The following is a 21,535-nucleotide window of genomic DNA, read 5'->3' on the forward strand; positions in this document are numbered from 1 at the left end:
ACATGAATAACTACTTAACACAAAGGTGTTCAGCAAGAGCTTTAGGACATGCATAATTGAAGACAATAGTTTTAAAATAACACAGTGTATAAGTATTACATGTAGCAACTCATATGCTTACAAAAATCCATTTTAAACTAATGTTATAAAATACAACACATAAACTACTTTTTACATTACTATTTCTGGAAGGTAATTAATTAATTTCATATTTCCTTTTTTATCCTATACCAAAAAGTTATAATTTTAGAGTTGCAGCCATTCAACTGCTTTATGATAGTCATTTTGTCACTCCTTGATTTAATATTATGCTTTCTTTTATTCCCCAAAACCATGGAGCAACACACTGTGCCAGTGGCTGATATTAGAGAATCAGGACAACCTTGTTGACATGAATCTAATGTTCTAGTTGTACCTCTTAAAAACCCCACATTAAAGTGGTCTTTCATGTATGACCTAGTACAGAACACTTACACTGTAGGTAAGAACGTGTTGGTTCTTAATGTTAGATCCAGTCATGTGCCCCACTTCTTCAGGAAGGGTAAACATATTGTTTCTGTTTTAATTTCTCTAGTTTAATCATATTTGATTAAAATGATGGGAATTTTTAAATAACTTGTTATTTTAAAGCCCCCTGGCCATTCCAGTTATGCAAAGTGTGCTTGCTGTAAGTAATGACCATTCAGGAATAACCTGAAGGATTAGAGAACTAAAAGGAAAGGAAAAAAAATTAAGGATATTTAGTGACACTGAAGCAGTTCTAGACACTTAATTTTTGCATAAGCAGATATTGTTCTGAAAAAAAGAAATACACAGACCTTTATTCCTGTCTCCCTCATGGGAAGTGCACATTCCTTTGAGCGTGGAGGTCTCCATGCAATATAAACCCCAGACATTGCCCAGTAAGTACAGCTTTATAGTTTTAGGGGGTAGATTTGGGTCCATTTTATAGATTCCCAGGAAAATCCAGACCAATTTTTCTGAACACAGGAAGGATGAAATATTGAAGTAATAATATTATTCAAGCACAAAACATCCCCTTTTTTCTATGAAGCTTCACAGTCTCTGCATTTATGTTGCTTTTGATGGGGGTTCTAAGAGGTAACTTTGCCCTTTAAAAGAATATAGTCTTTTAAATATGGTTCTTTGAAAGAAACTGCCTTCTCCAAAAGAACCCAGTGGTTCTTCTCTGTTCCTGCCCTACTCCAAGGAGCTGTATCCAAACTCCTTGTACAGACCAATGTACTAATTAAAGAATCACTCAGATAAATGGAGGGGCTGTCAGGTTGATCAGGAGGAGGGGGCCAAGTTATTATTCTGTTTTATCTCTTAATTTAGTGCCTTTTCCCTTCAGTGGGAACACTCAGCTGCCAAGCATCATCATGCCAGAGACAAGCTGTAGAAACAAGATTCTTATGAACACATCATTTATTAACACAACATTTTTAACTGTCTGCCCAATTCTTCCTAATAACACTTCAGATTAAGGTGCATTCAACTTTTAACTTCTTAAATGTAAGAAAGGCTTTTAATCTTTCCATTCTTAAATGAACACTTCTGTAGTTTCAATACTTGAAGGAACAGATACCTTGTTTATATTTCTGACTCCACTGAATATTATCTTTCCTGTTTCACCCTTGGAAAGCCAGACCTCTGGGAAACTAAACAAAAGCTCATATTGTGGAGATGAACACAGTAAAGAAGAACAAATGGAAGAAAATCCTTTACAGTGGCCTCACAGGCAGTCTCCCAAATTTTGCTTAAAATTGAATGGGTGAGTGGCTGCAGCAGGTGTCTTATTTCTACTTGCTTAATTGTACCCTAAGCTAAATTAAATTAGCTTCCTAGTGGTTTGTGACCTAGAAAGACGAAAACTGTTTGGACTTCATAAAGAAGACTTTCAGCCACCAATAAACCAATACAAGAAATTAAGAAACTGTATTTGTGTGTAATTGTATGTGAAGCTGTGCTTTGGCACAACTTTATTGAGCACGAGCCTCCAATGCTTCCTGCCAAGTGCTCAGAAACTAAACTTACTTCTATCTTTCCAGTCATTAAAGAACATCCTTTATTCAGGTTAGGAATCCAAGGTTAGGAATCAGGTTAAATCCAAGTTGATAAAGTCACAAGTCTCTCATAATTTATGATATGGAACTATAAGAAATATTGAACATTTAGAAGGCTAAATTACATTTTTGGTGGTATAAAATCAGTTATAATTAAGACCACATCTCTGTGAACATAATTCCAAAGCAAGAGCATTGCTTCATTTCCTTAATATAACTTAATTATTCCTAATATAACGTAATAAGAAACGGCTAAGAAGGTACATACGATTCTAGAAAAAAACCCAACCTATTAAATTAAGATTTTTCCAAGTTTATCATGCATTAGTGCTGAATTCATTAATACATTCCCTCACATGTGGGCTTCAAGTGATAGAAAAAAATATGTTTATTCCATGGTCTTATTTATATTTTGGAAGTAGCATATTTAATTCATTGAAATTTTCCAGCCATCATTTCAGAAACAATTACATCAGCTGTTCTTTTAGATAGAAAAGCAAATGAAGTGTATTTAGTGACATAGTTAATGAAGGGGGCAAATACGTTTTTCTAGGACATTGGTTTGCATTTGAATGGAGCAATATTATTGAGCTGCATCAATAACATTAATATTTTGGTTTCCATACTATGAATAATTATTCACTTTTTTTTTTTACACATAATATTTATGTTTACTGTATCTATTGTCAAAATACCTGTAACTTCTAAAATTTTAAACTAACAGCAATAGCACTCCTTATATGTGACCACTTAATGTTTTCTTTAGTAAGTAATGAACCACACTTTGTTAATAGGGGGGTGAAAACAGGTAAAATTCATGTGATATTAAAACAGTTATCATTTTATAGATTGAAACACTCTCTTTCACATACTCTCTTTGAAGTCCTTCTACTTTTGTCAGATACATTAACTGCATCTTCTATATAGTTTTACCTCTTTTTTACTACAGTTGCATGAGTTCACAACATGCAAATTCAGCATCATCCAGAGATTTTGATTGAATGTAGAAATCATTGGCTTGGTTTGTTTTCATTCCAGGTTAAATCAAGACCATATCAATTTGTCTGTAGGCACTTCATCTAGAAGTGCTTGATGCACTTTCCCAGCTGTTCTTATTTTTCCTGCAGATGTTGTTATTCACCCACTCCAGGAGGGACTGTAAAAGTTTCCAGGCAGTCACCACTGATTTTCTGTACCATCCCCTTCCCACTTCTCAGGTGTGGTTACGTTTCCCATGACAAATTATCTCTGCATCTGCTATGGAGACCTCAGGGAAAGCCCTGGGATTACCTCACATCCAGTCACTCCCTCACTTCTCAGAAATCACACCATCTCTTCGTAGTCCCATTTAGTCTTAAATATCCTCCTCCAACTATTAGTTTTTCTTTAGGTCAGTGACTTTCCTATACTCAGAACTCTTAAATTAAAATCTGTATCGGCCTCTGCCTTTACAGTCAAAATTTTCACCACAATGGGAGACATCCAGGTCCAACAAAAACAGCCCAGCAGAGTAACAGATGGGTAACGTGGTAACATCACCCAGTCCAGCTCCCCTTATTCCAAGAGCAAATGTGTTTTCCCACTTCTCCCACTCTCAAACACAGACCTTCAAAACGACCCTGATTCACAACAAAATTAACTCCTCCTCCCTCTGTACTTACCAATCATCCTACCTTCTGGAATTCATAGGTCTTTTCCTATTTGAGTTTTCTTAAAACTCTGACCAAGCCATCCCAAGTCTTTGGTGGTAAAGCCATGATACAACAGAGCTGTGTCTGGGCAGTGGCAGAGGAGTCTCTCCCTCAAACATGATGATCTCTTTGTAATTACTGATATCTTACAATTGCTTTGAGTCCTTTATTAATCCCATCCCATTTCCTTTCCTGTTCCTCAGAGTTAAACAATATTTCTCTTTTCTTTCTTGTGCCAGGCTCAGTCTTGCAGCCCAAATTTTAGATTTCAAATTTTAAATTGACTAATTCACTAAAAGATCGTGTTACTGAAAGGTCTTTCACTTTGTCACAGAATAGTGTTGACTTCAACATGCTTCTGCACTTTCTGTCACTACTGCCAATATATCCAGTCAGCTTGTGAGTGGTAAGAGAAATTCATCCATAGAATTGGCTACTGAAATGCACATAAATGAAAGTTAACAGTGATGTGAATGAAGTGACCATAATTCATAGTGCCCCAGGTTTTTACTGGCATCTGCAAAAGTAACAGATTTGATTTTATAAATTACAGATGTCTTTTTTTTTTATTAAATCCTCTTAGTGGGATGTACTGAACTAAAAACTGGCTGGTGTTTTAAAACTAACACAGGCTGTAAATAGACTATTTATAAACAGGGTGCAATTACATATGTTTAAACTTTGTTAAAGCTTCTAAAGTGGGCAAAATGTCAGCCTGACAGACCAGTCAGTGCTCACAGGTGTAAAATACTTCTAATCTGAAGATACTTTTATATAAAGCATTACTGATTTGTGGTAACTGTCATTAATTATTTTACTGGGAATGAAAATAGACTGCCAAAAGAAAGTTTGTGTGTAAAGCATGCAGTTGTACTAGTACTTCAAACCAGAAATTCAAACCCAATCCTCCAGATCTTAATCCTGACTAATCCTTTGGCAGGACCTTATTTTAGGCAATTTATTTCACAGTCCAACTAATTGTTTTAATGTAAGTGGATGGTAAACAAAAGGAGGTTTTCTTTGCACACCTGTGAAAGATATAACTGATGTTGGGTTAGAGGGGGGCTAATATGGACCTCATAGTGTATATTTGCAAAAATAGCTGCCAGTAAAGCCTGCCCTCAAGAGGGGCAGATTTTCAGGCCACAGATATCATTTCCCCTCTGAAAATCAAATGGTTTCCAGTGGACAACTAAACATCCAATGCCCTTAACACCAACATCAAGACATTCTATATCCAGTCATTATTAACACCTTGCAGAGCCTCTGGCACTGTGTCTGCCTCCTCCCTCCAGGCATGGTGCAATTAGGCTGGCAAGAAACAGCTTATGACACAATGAAGTGGATCTTTAGGAGTTATGACAATGTCAAGAAATAGAAGCAATGGAGCAGAAATGAATATTAAAGATTTGTATTTCAAGAGCCACACCACCTACATTTTACCTCTTCAGAAACTCACATTGTTTCAATACCTTTCTCTCAATTAATTAAAAACACTGGGGATGTTCCACTTAAAGTTATGATTGTTAAAAAAAAAATACGGTAAATTTTAAAGAAACTTTCTGTGTACTCATTAAACATTTCTTCACTGTTGCTGATGTGGCCCAAGAGTGGAAAACCATTCATTCATTTCTTGGGAAACATTTGCTCTGGAGTTCAGTTATAATTGCATTGTTTACTTTGGGGTTATTTTAAAGGCTTTTGGCTGTGAGGAAGCTCAGAGGAGACATCCTAGATCTGAAAATCCCAGCACAAATGTTGCCAGCATTTTGGTTGCCAACACACAATGCCAGTGTCTCTTGTAAATGAGCAAAGAAAGAATAATGTAAATTATTTTGGACTTCAAACTAGTGCCATTTTTGGATCAAAGTAGTCAGTAAGAATTTCCGTAGCACTCACCATAATTTGAAAACCTTCATATTATTTACCATGCAGCTCCTTCCCAACTGCTGAGCAAGGTGAGAGATTACATTCCAGTGTTGTAAGGGACACGCACGTTCTTTTAAATCCAAGTGTCTTTTTATATACCCACTTTTTGTATCTAATTCCCAGAAGCACTTGTGTCTCAGTTTAACACAATTACAACTCAGAAATTAGGAAACCTCAGGTAGATCTGTGGAAAAGGAAAAGAACAGCTCTTTATTAACAAAATCCGAATAAACAACAAATGGTGCAATTAAAACAAAGTCCCAATTCCCCGGGGTGGGGGGGAGAAACGTTGGGAAAAAAATTCCAACATCTTTTGTCAAACCTGTGACAACCTGAATATCTGAAAGAAGCAAGGTAAAACTGTTCTCTGTTGATAAAGGAGATGTTTCATGTAGGTTGGTGGATTGAGAAGAGTTTCATTCTCCCCACTATGTCCCTTCCAGCTGAGGAGACTGGACAGGGGTGAGAGAGGTTCAAGGTGTTTCTCTGACCATAAGCACTTACAGTTGCCTTTATCAGCACTTTTCTGACTGCTGAATCCTTTCAGTCTTGTTCCATTTCCCTGCAGTAAAGGGGGAACCTCAGAAGCCAAAGAGATACCAGGAGGGGCACTTTGAGAAGTACTAGAACACCCTTATATAACTCACTGATCCTTCTCCAGCTGTGCAGAACCCAAGAGCATCCCCTACTAATGATTCAGTCCTTCTTCCCCCATCACCACCTTCTCTCTCACCAGCACAGGTTGTTACTGTGTCTGCTGCAGCTTTTGCCAATACTATATTGATATAGAAATCAATAATTTGAGATATTGAGATATATAATTGGATATATTTGATATATTTGATATATTGATATATGATTGGTATATAATTTTAATTTGGCAGCTTTTCACAGGCTCAGAGTTAGAGGGACGCAACTCAGTGTGTAGCAGGGCTCTCACTGGATCAGATACAATGGCAGCCATACAGTGTGTTACTGCTGATGTGGTCTGACTGCTTTATCTCTGAAATTAATTATTAATATTGTTGTTTGTATTGTTGGCCTCAGTCCCTTGGGATCCATCCCTATGAAAAACACTAGAGTACAGGGCTGCAGGTGACATGGACCCACCTTCACCTGCTTCTGAATAGTCTTGATGCACATGGGAAAAGGATTGGTGTTTCTCAAAAGTAAATTAAATCCTATTATTTCATGAAGTAAGAACATCCAGTGCCATTGTGAATAATTACTGGGGTTATTATGTTATGCTTTTATTTCCTCTAAAACAAACACAGATGTGCCAAAAGTAGATACACTGGAGAAATAACAAATATTTGTAACTCACTGAAGTGATGAAATTCAGTATTAGCTTTATTCATCTGAATAGCTGCAATAAATAACCATTGAACACTGTTAACCTGTCATGTTTAGAATGGAAATGTGCACATTTTTATTTTCCTCTCTGCTATCCTGCTTTCTTTGTAGAAACTCTTACTTCTTCTTTACATCAGCTGCACTGCAGCCACACTACTTTTTGAAAAAGAGTATCAATAATAAGGAGGTATTGTTTAATTTTTTACATGAATCAGCAGGGATCCAGCCTTCCCTAGCAAACTCCCACAATTATCTAGGAAGCTGGAAGCTCTACTTTGCATTTTCATGTTCTAATTCAGCTCATGGACATGGAATGAGCCACAAAAAGAGAAAACCTTCAGATATGTAGCTGAGACAGAGGAACAATTGCTTCAGATTTTCAGCACATCACTGAACAGCCCGAGAAATCTCACTTTCCTTATCTGCTCTGTGCTTCCCACTGGAGCCCCATTCCCCAGAGAGTGAATCCCCAGGTGTCCCACTGAGCCTGTATTTTGTTTTAAGGTTGGAAGGGGATGGCATTGCAGAGTTGCTCTCCTGCTCTGCTGCCCCATGCCCTGCACTCCAGCTTTGTTCCTGATACAGCACATCCCATTTCTGCAGTTCCTGTTTGACTTCTGTTAAAAACAACTAAGTAAATAGATGAGCCAGCATTCCACCCAGCTGTGGAAGAGGTTTCCTCTGTGCCCCCTCTGTAGCTGCTGATTGATTTTGCAGGTCATGGACTGTGCGATGCCTCTGATCGGGGAACACCAGGCCGAAGACAGGCAGCACATAACGGAGCTGGTCGTGAGCAAAATGAACCAAATGCTGTCCAAAACTCCTATTCCATCTCCTCAGAGACCCACTGCCACTCAGCAGCCTCAGGTAGGAAACTTTTAGTTTTAAAATGCAGCGTCTTGGTGTATAATTTTAAGCTTAAAATCTTCCTCAAAGAAATTGGCTGGAAACCCATGCAGACACCTGGAGCTACAAGGATTCGAGACCTTATCGACATGTTTTATCAGTTTGTAGTATTTAAATCAGATTGTCTCCAGCTACAATCAAGAAGTGCAAGTATTGGTGTGTTTCTATGAGCAAATGATAAGTGTGGACTCAGTGAATTACCAGAATTTGTACTGTTTCCTTTCAGTTACATGTGTATAAAATATTGTGGAAATAATAAGAAGCACAGTCATAGACAACCTTTGCCCTGAGGATGCCGGAAAGAACATTAAGACAATAATTCTTGTTGTTCCTGGGAGAAATTAATTACATTATAATCTTTTTTATATGTGCTGCAATACATGAAAATACCTCAGAAATCTAGAAAACTCCTGAAATATTTTTCGCTTACTGGAAGACGTGTGCCAAAGGTTGCAAATAGATGCACTTCATGTATTTTATCATGTATGGCCTGCCAATTAAAGTGTGGGATGCAGAATTCTGCCCCTGGCCTTGCTTGCAGGCTTTCAAGCTTTGAAAATCATCTTTGTGTTGCCATTTCCGTGCTTACAAAAAGTGAAGTTTATTTTACTGATGGTTTAAAATAACTTCAGGGAGCGTGGTATTTTTGTAAAAGGCTCTGAGAACATAAGAGTTTTGCTCCTAAACTGGGGAGGTATGGATTTGATGGGTGGAATATTAAGGCAGACATCTGTGCCCAGAGTTATCAATGGCTCAGTGTTCAAATGGAAACCAGTAGCAAGTGGTGGCCCTGGAGGGTCTGCACTGTGGAACACCTTCATTAATGGCACTGAGTGCACTCTCAGGGTGTTTGTGGTGACACCAAGCTGAGGATGCGGTCAGTAGAGGTCAGGGATGCCAGCCAGGGGGACTGGGTGGCAGAGTCCTGCACTTGGGCCCTGGCAGTCCCCCAGTGTCACCAAGATGGGCGATGAATTGGTTGAGAGCAGCCCTGCCAAGAGGACTTGGGGATGGAAAACTGGGTATGAGCCAGGAATGAGCACTTGCAGCCCAGAAGGCCAGCTGTGTGCTGAACTGCAGCCAAACTGTGACCAGCAGGTAGAGGGAAGTGATTCCTCCCCTCTACTCCACTCTGCAGTGCTGCCTCCAGCTCTGGGACCCCAGCATGAGGACATGGAGCTGTTGGAGCAGGTCCAGAAGATGCACAAAGCGCTATCACCTCTGCTGTGCAGACAAGCTGGGAGAGCAGGAGGTGTTCCCTGGAGAACAGAAGGCTCCAGGGAAACACCAGTGAGGCCTTTCAGTACATAAAAGGGGCTTACAAGCCCCTTTTTTTGACCAAGATTGTAGTGATAAGGTGATAGTTTTAAACTGAAAGAGGATAGATTTAGGTTGGATATAAGGAGGAAATTCTTCATGGTGAGGTTGGTAAGGAACTAGAACAGGTTGTCCAGAGAAGTTGTGCTTACAGTACAGTAAAATCCCTCTGACTATAACCTGTGAGGATGAATTGCTGCTCTCCCAGCACAGCTCCACAGTGATCAGTTAAGGAGCAGAATAAGCCAAACTGTAATACAGGAATTACCAAGCCTAAATCAGGAATCTATTTTTACTTCCAGTAGGCTCCACACCAGGTAAACAATTTGAAAACAATTTTGTGGCATACCTCAGACAGACTAGTTCTTGAGGCAGAATGACTCATTTGTTCTTCAAATATATCATCATGCTTTAAGATACAAAAATACACCAGCCCACATAAAAAAAGTGGTGGGGCTTCTATTTATAATATGGCCACTTGAAACTAGGCACAAAATTGTTTCAACCACGGAACCACGTACAATGGAGAAGTTTCCATCCAATGTGACTCAAGTCCATTGTAAAGGGATGAAAAAAGAAGAACTGGGAGGGAAAAAATAAATCACCTTATGCCAAAATAGTTTCTTTCAGGAATAGGAAATTATCCATATATTAAAATGAAGTAAAGAGTCAAATTTAGAGTTGCCCAGTCAATTCAAGTCAACATAAGTAAAAATTTAAACCAGTGATAGACATTACTGTAACATTAATAGATTCACATTTGATAATTCACATTTTGGGGAAAAAAACAGAAGTTCTTGAGTCAGCATGCTTTCCTGGATTTCAGAGAGGACAAGGGAGGAAGAACATTTACGGTTACTGGGGTCATCCAAAGACACTGACTACTTGTTGTATGTAAATAAAGTTTTCACTAATTTCCAAAGAAAAACTGCCTACCTAAGTCCAGAATGAAAATAAGGCATGAGGAACATTTTCAGGTGGTTTCTAAATTCCTGGTTCATTGCTGTCATTCAGCATGTCCATTGAATGGATTTTTCCCCTCTTGAATGAAAAAATTTTGAATTTATCCAAAGATAATATTCTGGCTATCTGATGGACTTCTGGTAGGTTTCTATTTAGCTCAGGTTATTGCTGAAGGATTCAGCCCTTGCTAATGACAAACAGGATGTTATCCAACATTAATCTTCTTTTCCGTATCCCATCCTTTATTTCTGGATTGCAGTTGACCAAAACCAGAGATATCCCTTCAGAATACTTACAGTATCTGTTAATTTTCTTCTCAGTTAATCAGACTCTGCTTCCTTAGAATTGGTCTTGCTATATGATCCACCAGTTTAGGACTGGTAAATAGGATCTGAATTTCTACAAAAGAGTCTGTTTGCAAATGCCCACTAATCTTCCCAGCTTTAATGGAAAATCATGGAACAGCTCTGTAGTATTTAAAGCAGATTTCTCCTCATGTGCAGTTCATTTTTAGCTGGGTTGTTTTGCTAAGAATAAAATCAGCCTGCTAAAACAGTCTGCCCCTTTCATCTTTGAACAGTGTTCTCCTTTTCTAATCCTGTTCTTGGGAAACACAGTCCATTTATTGGTGGGGCAGGGGGACACTGCCCATTTCTACAGGTCACATAAAATGCAAAGCCAGTCATTTATCCCAAATCAACTCTGTGCATGTGCACATGTGGTCTCAGAAACCAAAGTAATAGAGATATCAAAGAGTAATTGGTGTGTTTTGCTATTTCAGTTTGCAGCTAGAGTTGTGCCGTGTTTTCAATTCCCCTATTATCTGTGTGGGCTTTTAAGAAGCATTTACAATCTGCTCACTCCTGTAGCACTGGGTGCATCGTGCATAAGACATCCTTCAATTCAGAACTGCCCACAATGGTCAGGACTATTCCAATTAACCAGCCATCAGAAAACAAATCAATGATTAGGAAAATAAGCCCTTGTTTAGTGCTGTGCAGCCAAGTCTTGGTGGGAATGATGGGCTTTGTAGTGTGTTATGAAGGCTGACTCCCTGTCTGAGTGCCAAAAGGAGCAAATTTCAAAGGGAAACCTCAGAGGGGCAGATCCTGTGATTCTTAGAGCGTTAAATCTATAATCTGAGGTATCAGAGATATCAAGATTTTTTTAAATACATGGTTTGCATGTTACATATTTCTTTATCTATAAACATTTGCACAGACTCTGTAGCAGGTTCTGCTGGTGCACAGAGGGCAGTGGAGCTGTGCAGGAGGACACTTGCACTCAGAGAAGTTCTATCTGTTGAAACTAATTACAGTCAAAATAATCTTTCAAAAAATGGCTTCTATTAATATAAAAACATGACAGCTTGTTTTACCCTAAACCATGTAAAAAGATAGCAATCTAAATTTCCACCTTTTGCAATGTCTTTGCATACTTTTGATAGATCTCTAGAGAAGCCTTTTTCAAGTCTTTCCTAAAAACCAAACCAGTGGGTTGAACCTACTCAGTGAAGTGTTCTCACCAGGGAACTGCTTCTCCCTGCCTGCATCTGCTGACAGGACAGAGCACTGCCCAAAGTGCTGCTGCCAGGACCTGCAGAGCCCTGCAGGAGGGTGCTCAGTGCAGGCTGGTTTGGGCTTCTTTCTGTACCAGCATTTGTGTATTGAACAATAATGGTCAAACCTCTCCTCGGGTCATGGTGTGAACTGTGCTGAACCAAATTCTGCAGGGGGTAGGACACTGTCCATGCACATTCATAAAATGCCAGTGCTGATGGTCGAGTTGGAGCTGAAGCTCAGGAAAATCCATGAGGGAAATGGTAATTCAGTCCTCCTCTGGAGAGACTGTGTTGCATTATCCACAAAAGAAGGAATGTATTATTCTTAATGGAAGGAAGGCATTTGTGCAGCACAGACACAATATCCATGATGCCATGACATCACAAAGAGCACAGCATTCCCACCTATATCGTGGCTCTTTTGGGTTTAAAAGAGAGGAATAGCACTGCTGGTAATAACCCCAAACTAAAACCACGTCATTCTTCATTCCCTGACCCCTCCTTTGATGTTGCTGGAGCCAAGCAGTTTTATCCACTTCTATTCTTCTGTGTTCAGAGAGAAAATTGAACCAAATGTCAGCATAGTGCAAACAAGAAAAAGTATTAATTTTAGAGAGAAAAGCAAGCCATTAACAAACTCCCTGCTCTTGGACTTCCATAGGAGCAGTCACAGTTCTGTTACCTTCCATCTGTTCCATTTAAGGTTATTTTAAAGCAAACTGCTTATGATGAGCAGCAACTTGTTTCAAATTGCCGAAGCTTTTATGATGACCAGACAATATGGTTACTTGATTTGATCCTAACTGAAGGGGAAGGCATTTAACTGGAAAGGATCCCATCATGGAGTTATATGGAAGTATAGAATTCTGTATTATTCTGCTTTTTAGAAGTAAACTATGCTGCTATGGCATCATGTGACCATAAAACTGATGTCTCCAGGCTGGTGGAATAACATCTTAAACACACTCAAGGGTCTGACTTTCTCTTTGCACTGAGCAAGGCAGCACAGAGGTGCTGGAGGAAGTCTAGATGAATTTTACTGTATCACTCTGTAATAAAAAACTGTATCACTCTGTATTACTTTAATATTTTAATTAATGGTAATTATTTAAAATGTAATTTACATATTTTATATATATTTGTAGTTTATTTATCACTGAATTCATATCAATAATACTTTAGTATAGGAATAATATTACTATATCACTCTGTAATTTAAAAATTAAAAATTCAGGTTACTCTGATAAACAGAGCAATACAGCTTGGCAATAAACAAGCTGTGTAGAGACTAATTGAGTACCTTCTGTAATCTGCATTAGAAATCACTAAGGTTTTCTCAGTTCACTGTTTACCTCAGAAGGTCTGTAGGAACTTTGACAACCAGCAGTGCCTTCAAAAAACACCTGTGTGCTTCATCACCACTTACACCGCCCACCTGCACAGAAGTTCTTTTAAATCAATGCCAAGCAAATTATGTTTCATATCTAAATGCTTACAGAGTTATTATCGTGGCTGAAAGGACAAAAAGGCAGCAGCAAACGCCTTCCTAAATATATCGGTAGAGAATTTACACTGGCATCAAAACGCATGAGGAGCGAGGGGAATATTGGTAGGACATGCAAATCGCAGAGCACGGAATGCAAACCCTTCCAAAGGTTCCTGAAGTCGAAAGCCATTCCCAAGTGCCGAATCCCAGCGGTCCTTGCCGCGGGGAAGGCAGGGACCTCTTTCCCGCAGTGTTTCGGTTCTTGGCATCGCAGCGACATCTTGTGGGATGAAGGATTTGGGGGTTATCTGTTATTTGGTACTGCAGCGTATTCCATCGGGTTACAGAAGCAGTGTCACATTAAATAAGATGTTGGCTATCTATCTTACAAATAATAAATGCTATTTTAATGTGTTTGTTTCATTAACTTTATTATTTAAATATGGGATATATTTTTATATATATATTTTATTGTGCTCATATGTGTACATATATATAAATGTGTGTATATATATACACAATGTTTATTTTTGTATAGTTGGAAGGGAAGATGCTTATTTTAATCAAAGGGGGTTTTTAACCTCTTAGTTATTTTATGTTTGTGAAAACGTAAGAAAAACGGCTGTTACTCTTTTAGATCCTCATAGAAACATAAGGCATTAAGAAAAGCAGAAAATAAACATGCATGGAGCCTGAGCTCCCCACATCCTGGTAAAAGGCTGCATTTGAGGCACACTTTATCCAGTAAATTTACTTATCACAAGTATAAAATTATACCTCTTTTTTTTTCCTACATCGAGGTTGTTTTTTCCACCTTTGAATATGAGCCCTGTTTGGGGCAGGTGTTCTGGTGGGACAGAGGTAGGGACTCAGACCAGCTGCTGACTGAAGGATGTCTGTACATTTGAAGCAGTCGCTCTTTCATTACAGAAGGTTTGATGTATTTTGATGTAATTGAATCATTTGAACTTGACATGTGCAGGTATTGTAATATATTAAAATATAAAAACAAAGTTCATGCAGGAAAATAAATCCTAAGACTTTTAGTATTGACAGTAATTAAAAACTAATGAGACAACATAAAAATGTTGAGCAGAGATTTTACTACTAAGTTGCTCATGGAAGTGAAAATAACTTGTTCTAAAATAGCTCCTGAGCTCCTGAACCAGGAGCTGGAGTGGCTGCCAAGGGAGGTTCAGATGAACTGCTCAGTTCTGTTGCTTACTGGGTCTCCCTCTGCACAGGAGTCACAGGTAAATTCCTGGGTGATAAAACTCCACATAAATGCTTTTGGGTGTTAACTGGGAATGCATCCATTAAATGAGCGTGATTTAATCAAAACATTTATAGCTGCTTGTCTTTCTTAGCTTGTTTCAAAGCAATGTGCCAGGACCCAGTTAACAGTGTTCGTTCTGAGAGGATCTGATGACCTTTAGGTTATAGGAGAACATATGAAGGGGCATATATTGAAGGCTTAGAATTGTTTGGTCAGAATTTCTGTTACTGGCATCAACAGAAATTTGCCCAAATGAAATAAAGCTTTCTGGGTGTAGCCTGATAATTGTATTTTTTACTTCTGAATATATTGAATGCTTATCACCAGCAGTATACCTGGAAAAATATGTGATCCCTGCAGAGAAGCTGAGCAAAGCTTGGTAAGAGAACGGGTTGATAACAAAATAAAATGACACTCATTAGATGAGAAGCCCAAAGGAAAAAGCCCCCAGACAACCTGACAGGTTCCAGCCTCAGGCCCAGGATGACTTGGATAAATTCTGTTGTCTGTAGGATATCATGATTTAGGCATAGTGCTAATTTTATAATGCAGAAGGCAGCAAAGTGCTAAAACTGAAAAAACAGTTACAACTACTTAATACATACTTTTCCACATTTATATAAGAACAATACTGTTCTCTTTTTGTCTTCATTCACACAACAGAATGATTCTTTTGGTAACCTTTTTTTTATCTTCTGCCAGAGGATCTTGTGATAATCTCCCAGTCTGCCAGTGGTATTTAGGATTCTGAATTCCATGGTCACTCCCCTCAAGAAGAAAGAAAACAACTAGCTTTTAAGTAATAATGAGCCCACCACTGTGGAGTAGCCTGTCTGTTCTTAGTAGACTTCTGTGAGAAATACTTTTTGGTCCCACAGGCATTTTTTTGGAAGCTTCAAAAATTGTCTTCATTCCATTAGAGAGCAAACTCCAGCCCTTTCCAAATTAAAACAAGGGAAGCAGGAATTCCATTGCTAGAGAACAGGCAAGAGCTGCCACTTACACAAGCAGAACAGGAGAGTGAGTCCAAGTTCGAGCTCTTTGCTTTGTCGTAGTGCTATAATTACTATCACATAACAGACTTTGATTTTATCTTTTATCTGATTTTTCATCTATTTTTACTCTCTGATTTTGTTTCTTTAAGCTGGACCTAATAGAAATATCTCTTTTTTTGGAAATTCTTCCTTGGTCTCCCTTCCATTCCCCACTGTGATGGGTGTTTCCTCTCTACTTTTTTTGTTATTATTCCCTGTCTCCACTTGACTTTTCTGTTTGATTTCTCTGACCTTTAAATCATAACCTGTTAAGCAAAGCAGTTTGGCTTTACTTCATGTTTAACTTGCAAGGATTCTGCCCCTCTCCCCAGCAATCATTGCAGTTTGTTTTGAATAAGGACCATGTGCTAAATACGTGTCAAATTTTTAAACAATGATAAGCACCAAGAGAAATTATGGAAGTCTGCAAACCAGAGCAGCTCATTTTCAAATGTTCTTGATTTGTCCGTAGAAAAAAATAAGCAACCCACACACAAACACTTCCAACACTGGAATCTGGTGATGGACCAGGCTCCATCTGTCTGGCTGCCAGGAGAGCAAACTTGTCTTCAGCTGCTTAAATATCCTCCTCCAGTGTCTCTCAGCTTCTAGGAGAGACTCAGGAAGCTCCTCAGGGCTCAGCCCAGCCACTGGTACCCCCGTGTGTGGCTGTGGATTTGTGCAGCACCACAGGGAGCAAGAAGAGAAGCACCATGGATGGTTGTTCTGCTCTGTTCATACCACAGTTCTGAACTTCATTTTTATTTGGGAGAGAAGCTCAAGTATCTCACCCAGTGCCTCCTCCCACTGCACTGCTCTGATACAGAACTAGTGAGATAAAATGTGGGTTATGACACTGAACTTGAGTCAGCTCCACCACCTTTTTTCCCAGCTTTCTTGTTTCAAAGCATAAACTTCAATTCTGGATGGATCCAGTAATGATGGATCTTGGTGGCTCAAGGTGAAGTTCTGCAGATCTTAAGCTCTTCCTGTTCATGCAAGGATCACTTGCCAGCCCATTTTTAAAAACAGTAATAATAATAACAACCTACCTTTTTTTTTTTTTTTTTTTTTTAAAGACTGGAGAAGCAGATACAGCACAGCATCAGCCAGAGCCATAGTCCCTGGATCCAAGGGTCAAAACCTCACAACTTCAGATCTCAGCACAGGATTTTGACACCCTCAAGCCCCAAGGAGTACCTTATCCACCATGTACCCTGGGAAAGGTACTTCAGTTGGAAGGCAGGAGGGCTCTGCAGAAGGACCTGGACAAGCTGGATCCATGGTCTGATTCCAAGGGGATGAGGATCAACCAGGCCAAGTGCCGGGTCCTGCCCTTTGGCCACAACAACCCCGGCAGCCCCAGGGCTGGGGACAGAGTGGCTGGAGAGCAGCCAGGCAGGAAGGGAGCTGGGAGTGTGGAGGGACAGGAAGCTGAACATGAGCCAGAGTGTGCCCAGGGGGACAAGAGGGCCAAGGGATCCTGGCCTGGCTCAGGATCAGTGGCAGCAGGAGCAGGGCAGGGATTCTTGCCCTGCACTCAGCGCTGGGGAGGCCACCCCTGGAGTGCTGTGTCCAGCTCTGGGCCCCTCAGGTCAGGAAGGACATGGAGGGGCTGGAGCAGGTCCAGAGGAGAGCAGCGAGGCTGGGGAAGGGACTGGAGCACAAGTGCTGTGAGGAGAGGCTGAGGGAGCTGGGGTTGTTGAGCCTGGAGAGGAGGAGGCTCAGGGGAGACCTCAGCACTCTCTGCAACTCCTGACAGGAGGGGGGAGCCAGGTGGGGGTTGGTCTCTTCTCCCAGGCCACCATCAGTGAGACAAGAGGGCATCATCTTAAGCTGTGCCAGAGGAGGTTTAGGTTGGATATTAGGAAGAAATTCTTTACAGGGAGAGTAATCAGGCATTGGAAGGGGTTGCCCAGTGAAGTGGTGGATTCTCCCTGGAAGTGTTTAAGATGAGACTGGATGTGACATCAGTGCCATGGGCTGGGAACCGCGGCAGGGTTGGATCAAGGGTTGAACTTGATGATCTCAGAGGTCCTTTCCAACCTGGCTGATTCTGTGATTCTCTGATTCTATGAAATTTAACTGGCCAAGAACTGGATGGTCTCCCAGACCTGCTATGCCCCTTTCCCTTGCCTTTCCATCTGTCTATGAGCTCTTTCCCTGGTGAAAACATGCAGCACACTCATTTAGTCTCAGCACATGGGGGAGCTCGTTCCTATCCCATACTCCACATTCCTTGCTGGTCTGTGGGGAGCAATTTTTTCACTGGAAAGAGCTATGTGAAAGCTGCTGTGCAACTGCATGTTTTTAATGTTCCCTATTCAGGAAACAGAAGTGTAAATCTGACTTCTTCAGGCAAGAGTTGCAATAAAAGATCTGCGTCCTTGTCCATTAGAATTATTGATTGGCAGTGGAAGGAACCAAGCAGCTTGAACAAGTGAATTCAGAAATTCTTTTTCCCTAATAAGTCAACATCCTATTTTCCTTTGGAAACCTCATCTCTTTGGGGGGCGGGGGGGATGGGATTATTTTTATCCTAGAAAATAGGGCTGGAAAGGCCAATGGGAAGTCAGATGTTTCATTATCTAAGGGAAAATACTGGCGTGTAGATATTGACAGCAGTGAGTCCCTGCCAGCGTACTCATCTTCTCTGACAACCTGGCAGAGGGTTGGAAACAGATGATCTTTAAGGTCCCTTCCAACCCAAACCATTATATGATTCTACGATGTGTAAAAATATTCTAGAAGAAAAATATTGTCTAGTAAGTAATTAATTATCTATCAATAGAAAGCACTTAGTCTATGAAATCTAAGTTAGAATACTTTTTGATGTTTAAAAAAAAAAAGTGTCCTTTTCAGTGCATTTTTAAAATACTATTCCAAGTAAATATTGTGCTGTATGGCTTGTTTCCTGCTCTGAGCAGTCATTTTCCTTTCCATTCAGTGGAAGACCTTAACAGGATTTGAAAGTTGGTTGAGCAACAACAAAAGCTGCTCTAAGTTTTTGAATTCTTTATCACAGCTTCGACATGAAGAAACTCTAGGCTGGCATCAGTTCTGCTGAGTGTCTTTTCCATACAGATTTCCAAGGCTGAACACTGGTACTCCAAAACCTGCAAAAAGCAGGAGCCAACTCTCCTCTAAGTGCCCCCCCCCCTGCACTAGGCAGTGTGAAGGTGGATTCTCTTTAAGGTGTGCTGTATAAACACACCTCTCCATTGTAGCTGTCCCTGTTTCACTGCCTTCCTCAGTCCACAGGGAATATAACACAATAAATAGCAAAACCTTTATAGTCCTGTTCAGCACCACTGGAGCAAAGCAGATACATCACCTGTACCAGATTCACCTGAAACAGGGTAAGGTCTTGACCAGCAACAAGAAAGCCTCCCTGCCACACTCACTGCACATTAAATGTATAAAGCAGGAAGCAACGAGTTCCTGAAGAGTTTTGTATTTTTGGATGCTCCCTATCAGAAAGCCACTTAAGGATTTCACTGCTTTGCTCAATTATACAATATGTGTTTATTTCCAGCCTGGTTTTATTTAGTTTATAGACATTTCTTCTTGTTTTGTATTGTCCTTTGGCTTGTTTTTCTGCCTCTATTTCTTTACCAGTACAACATGTTTATAAAAAGCAACTGTACTGTGTTCAAGCCTTCCTTTTACTAAACCAAGCAAGACATATTCCTGCAAATGCTGTAAGCAGAGCCTCTTCTGTCTGCCTGGTCAGTTGAATAGCACTTTTCTGTGCCAGCTCAGTCTACATTCAGCTTCCCTGAGCAGGGCTGATGTCAGTGATACCCAGCACGTCTCACACCTCCTGTAAACACTTCACTGAGCCTGTGATCAGATTCTGTTTCACTGCACAAATCTTCCCCATTAGATTTCAGTGAGTGAGCTCTGCATTTCTGACAGATGCATGTTACTATGCCATAAATAAATTATTTTGGACATTACATTTAAGGGGTTTGGTTTTGGTTTTTTGTTGTTATTTTTTGGGTGTGTGTATTTTGTATGTGGGGGGAGGTCTTTGTTTTTTTGTTTGTTTGGGGTTTTTTGGTTTTGTTTTTGGTTTTTGAAACTTCACTCATCAATTTTGTTCCTTCTTTAGGATATTTTGGTCCTACAGTCTTCCAGCTCTGTATAATCTACAGGTTTTAGTAGCACACTCCTCCTTCTTTTTGCCAACTTAATTAATGAATATTCTACTTGAGTTCTAAATCTCATTTATATCCTTCCGTGACTTTTTATTCAATAACTGCCCGTATCCTCAGCAGCCACTCCCTTACCCATAATTTAATTCCAGTAGCAATAGTGTTTAACCTTCTCCAGTGTACCTTGTACCTTCCCAATAGCTAGAGAAATCTGGTACAGAATCCTGCATTTCATGAGTCAGCTGGTTTTAATTTCTGAGATGAAGAATGTTTGATTTTTACCTGCATCTCATTTTTAGCTTTTATCCCACCTGCCATCCTGCCCCTGCTCCTGTATTTATCATAATCTATGACACTTCAAACATTCATTTACTGTTGACATCCTAATTAAACCATCTAAATTACCTCTCTCCTTAGCAATAACATTTTTTTTAAGTTCTCCTGTTACTTAATTGTTTTATTATTTAGTCTTGGTCCTTTACAAGATCTAACTCAGCTCATATTTTGGCAGCTCTCAATTGATCCCCCTCTACTTCTTGACCTGAAAAATATGGCTTTTCCCTTCAAATATTGAAATACCTGGGGAAAGCTTCTGTCCTTGCCTTACAAAGAAAACCAAACGAGACCCAAAACCAACTGTACATGCTCCAACTATAGTTCACAAAGTCTTCAAACTCAGCCAAATCAAAATCAATTTTTACTGGGTCTCTGTTTAGCATCTCTTTTGCCCAAGGGCTGTTTTCCTGCCAAGTTGCTGCTTTTGCTCCCACCCAGTTCAGCATTCTTCAGACTATTCAAAATTCAAGTGTATGTGGATCCAATCTGCATTTATATAAATATACAAGGTAGAAAAGGAAGTAATAACTTGATCAGATTCTAATACAACATATTTTGTAGAACAAACAGTTCTTTCCTCCAGTTCTGTCCCTAAAATTCTAAGGAGACTTTCAGGTAAGCATGGAAAGGAAGGAAGTGCTACAGATGAATCTAGAGGCATCTGTCTTCTAGATAAGTAGTGGGGTTTCTGCTTTGGCTGTAATTAGCCAATATTCTTAAAGATCATTATGCAGCCAAACCATCTCTTGTTATACCCAGAGCTGAGAAATCACTGGAGTATATTTGCAGCATTCATGTGGCTTAGAGGTTTCCCCAAGTAAAGCCTTATTTTTTTAGGATAGTTATATAAACAGTAAAGCCCTTTGAACAGGAGAGCTTCTATAAGCTACAAGTTCTTTATAATGTTACTGTCAACATCGGCAATCCCTTCTCTTTGGGGAATTTGGATGTGATATAGAAGTTGTGTTCCATAAAATGAAAACCAAAAAGGCTCCTTATGACATCAGTTACCACACCTCGCTCAGGTAATCCTAAACCAGATCAAACACTGTCCTTTCTACTTTCTATGCTGATAATTTTGCTCTTCAGCCCTGAGCATCCAGGTAAGAAACTCTGAAGGGCCATTTTCCATGGTCTGTGCTGCATTTAATCCTTGATTCATCCAATGTTTGATCGGATGAATCAGCAATAGGCAAGTTTGTAGCTCAGAACTGTATTACAGGAAAACGTGTTTGTGCTAAAGGGAGGGAGGAGGGCGAGATTCTAGGCTGGGCAACAAAGGAGAAGAGAAAAAAACAAGAGGGGTGAATAAATCTGCAGGACAGGCCTGGTCCAGCATCTCTGTTGAGAGAGGCTGTGCTGCTGTGAGGAGTGAGCAGCTCTCACAATTACATTGGCACGGCCCCTTGGAGAGGTGAGAAGGAACAGTCTGGAGTTAATTTGCCAACAACTGGTGTTTT

General features: G+C 39.8%; 1 protein-coding gene across 1 annotated transcript in view; it reads left to right on the forward strand.

Annotated features, from left to right (window-relative positions):
- Nucleotides 1-21,535, forward strand: part of SYN2 (synapsin II) — a 167,366-nt gene that overhangs the window by 135,225 nt on the left and 10,606 nt on the right. Inside the window, exon 10 of the mRNA XM_050328274.1 lies at nt 7,757-7,906. Coding sequence (XP_050184231.1) covers nt 7,757-7,906 — 150 coding nt within the window. The remainder of the gene's footprint in view (nt 1-7,756; nt 7,907-21,535) is intronic.

Source organism: Myiozetetes cayanensis, unplaced genomic scaffold (genome assembly GCF_022539395.1).
Source record: "Myiozetetes cayanensis isolate MyiCay16 unplaced genomic scaffold, myiCay2020 scf39, whole genome shotgun sequence".
NCBI classification, from domain to species: domain Eukaryota; kingdom Metazoa; phylum Chordata; class Aves; order Passeriformes; family Tyrannidae; genus Myiozetetes; species Myiozetetes cayanensis.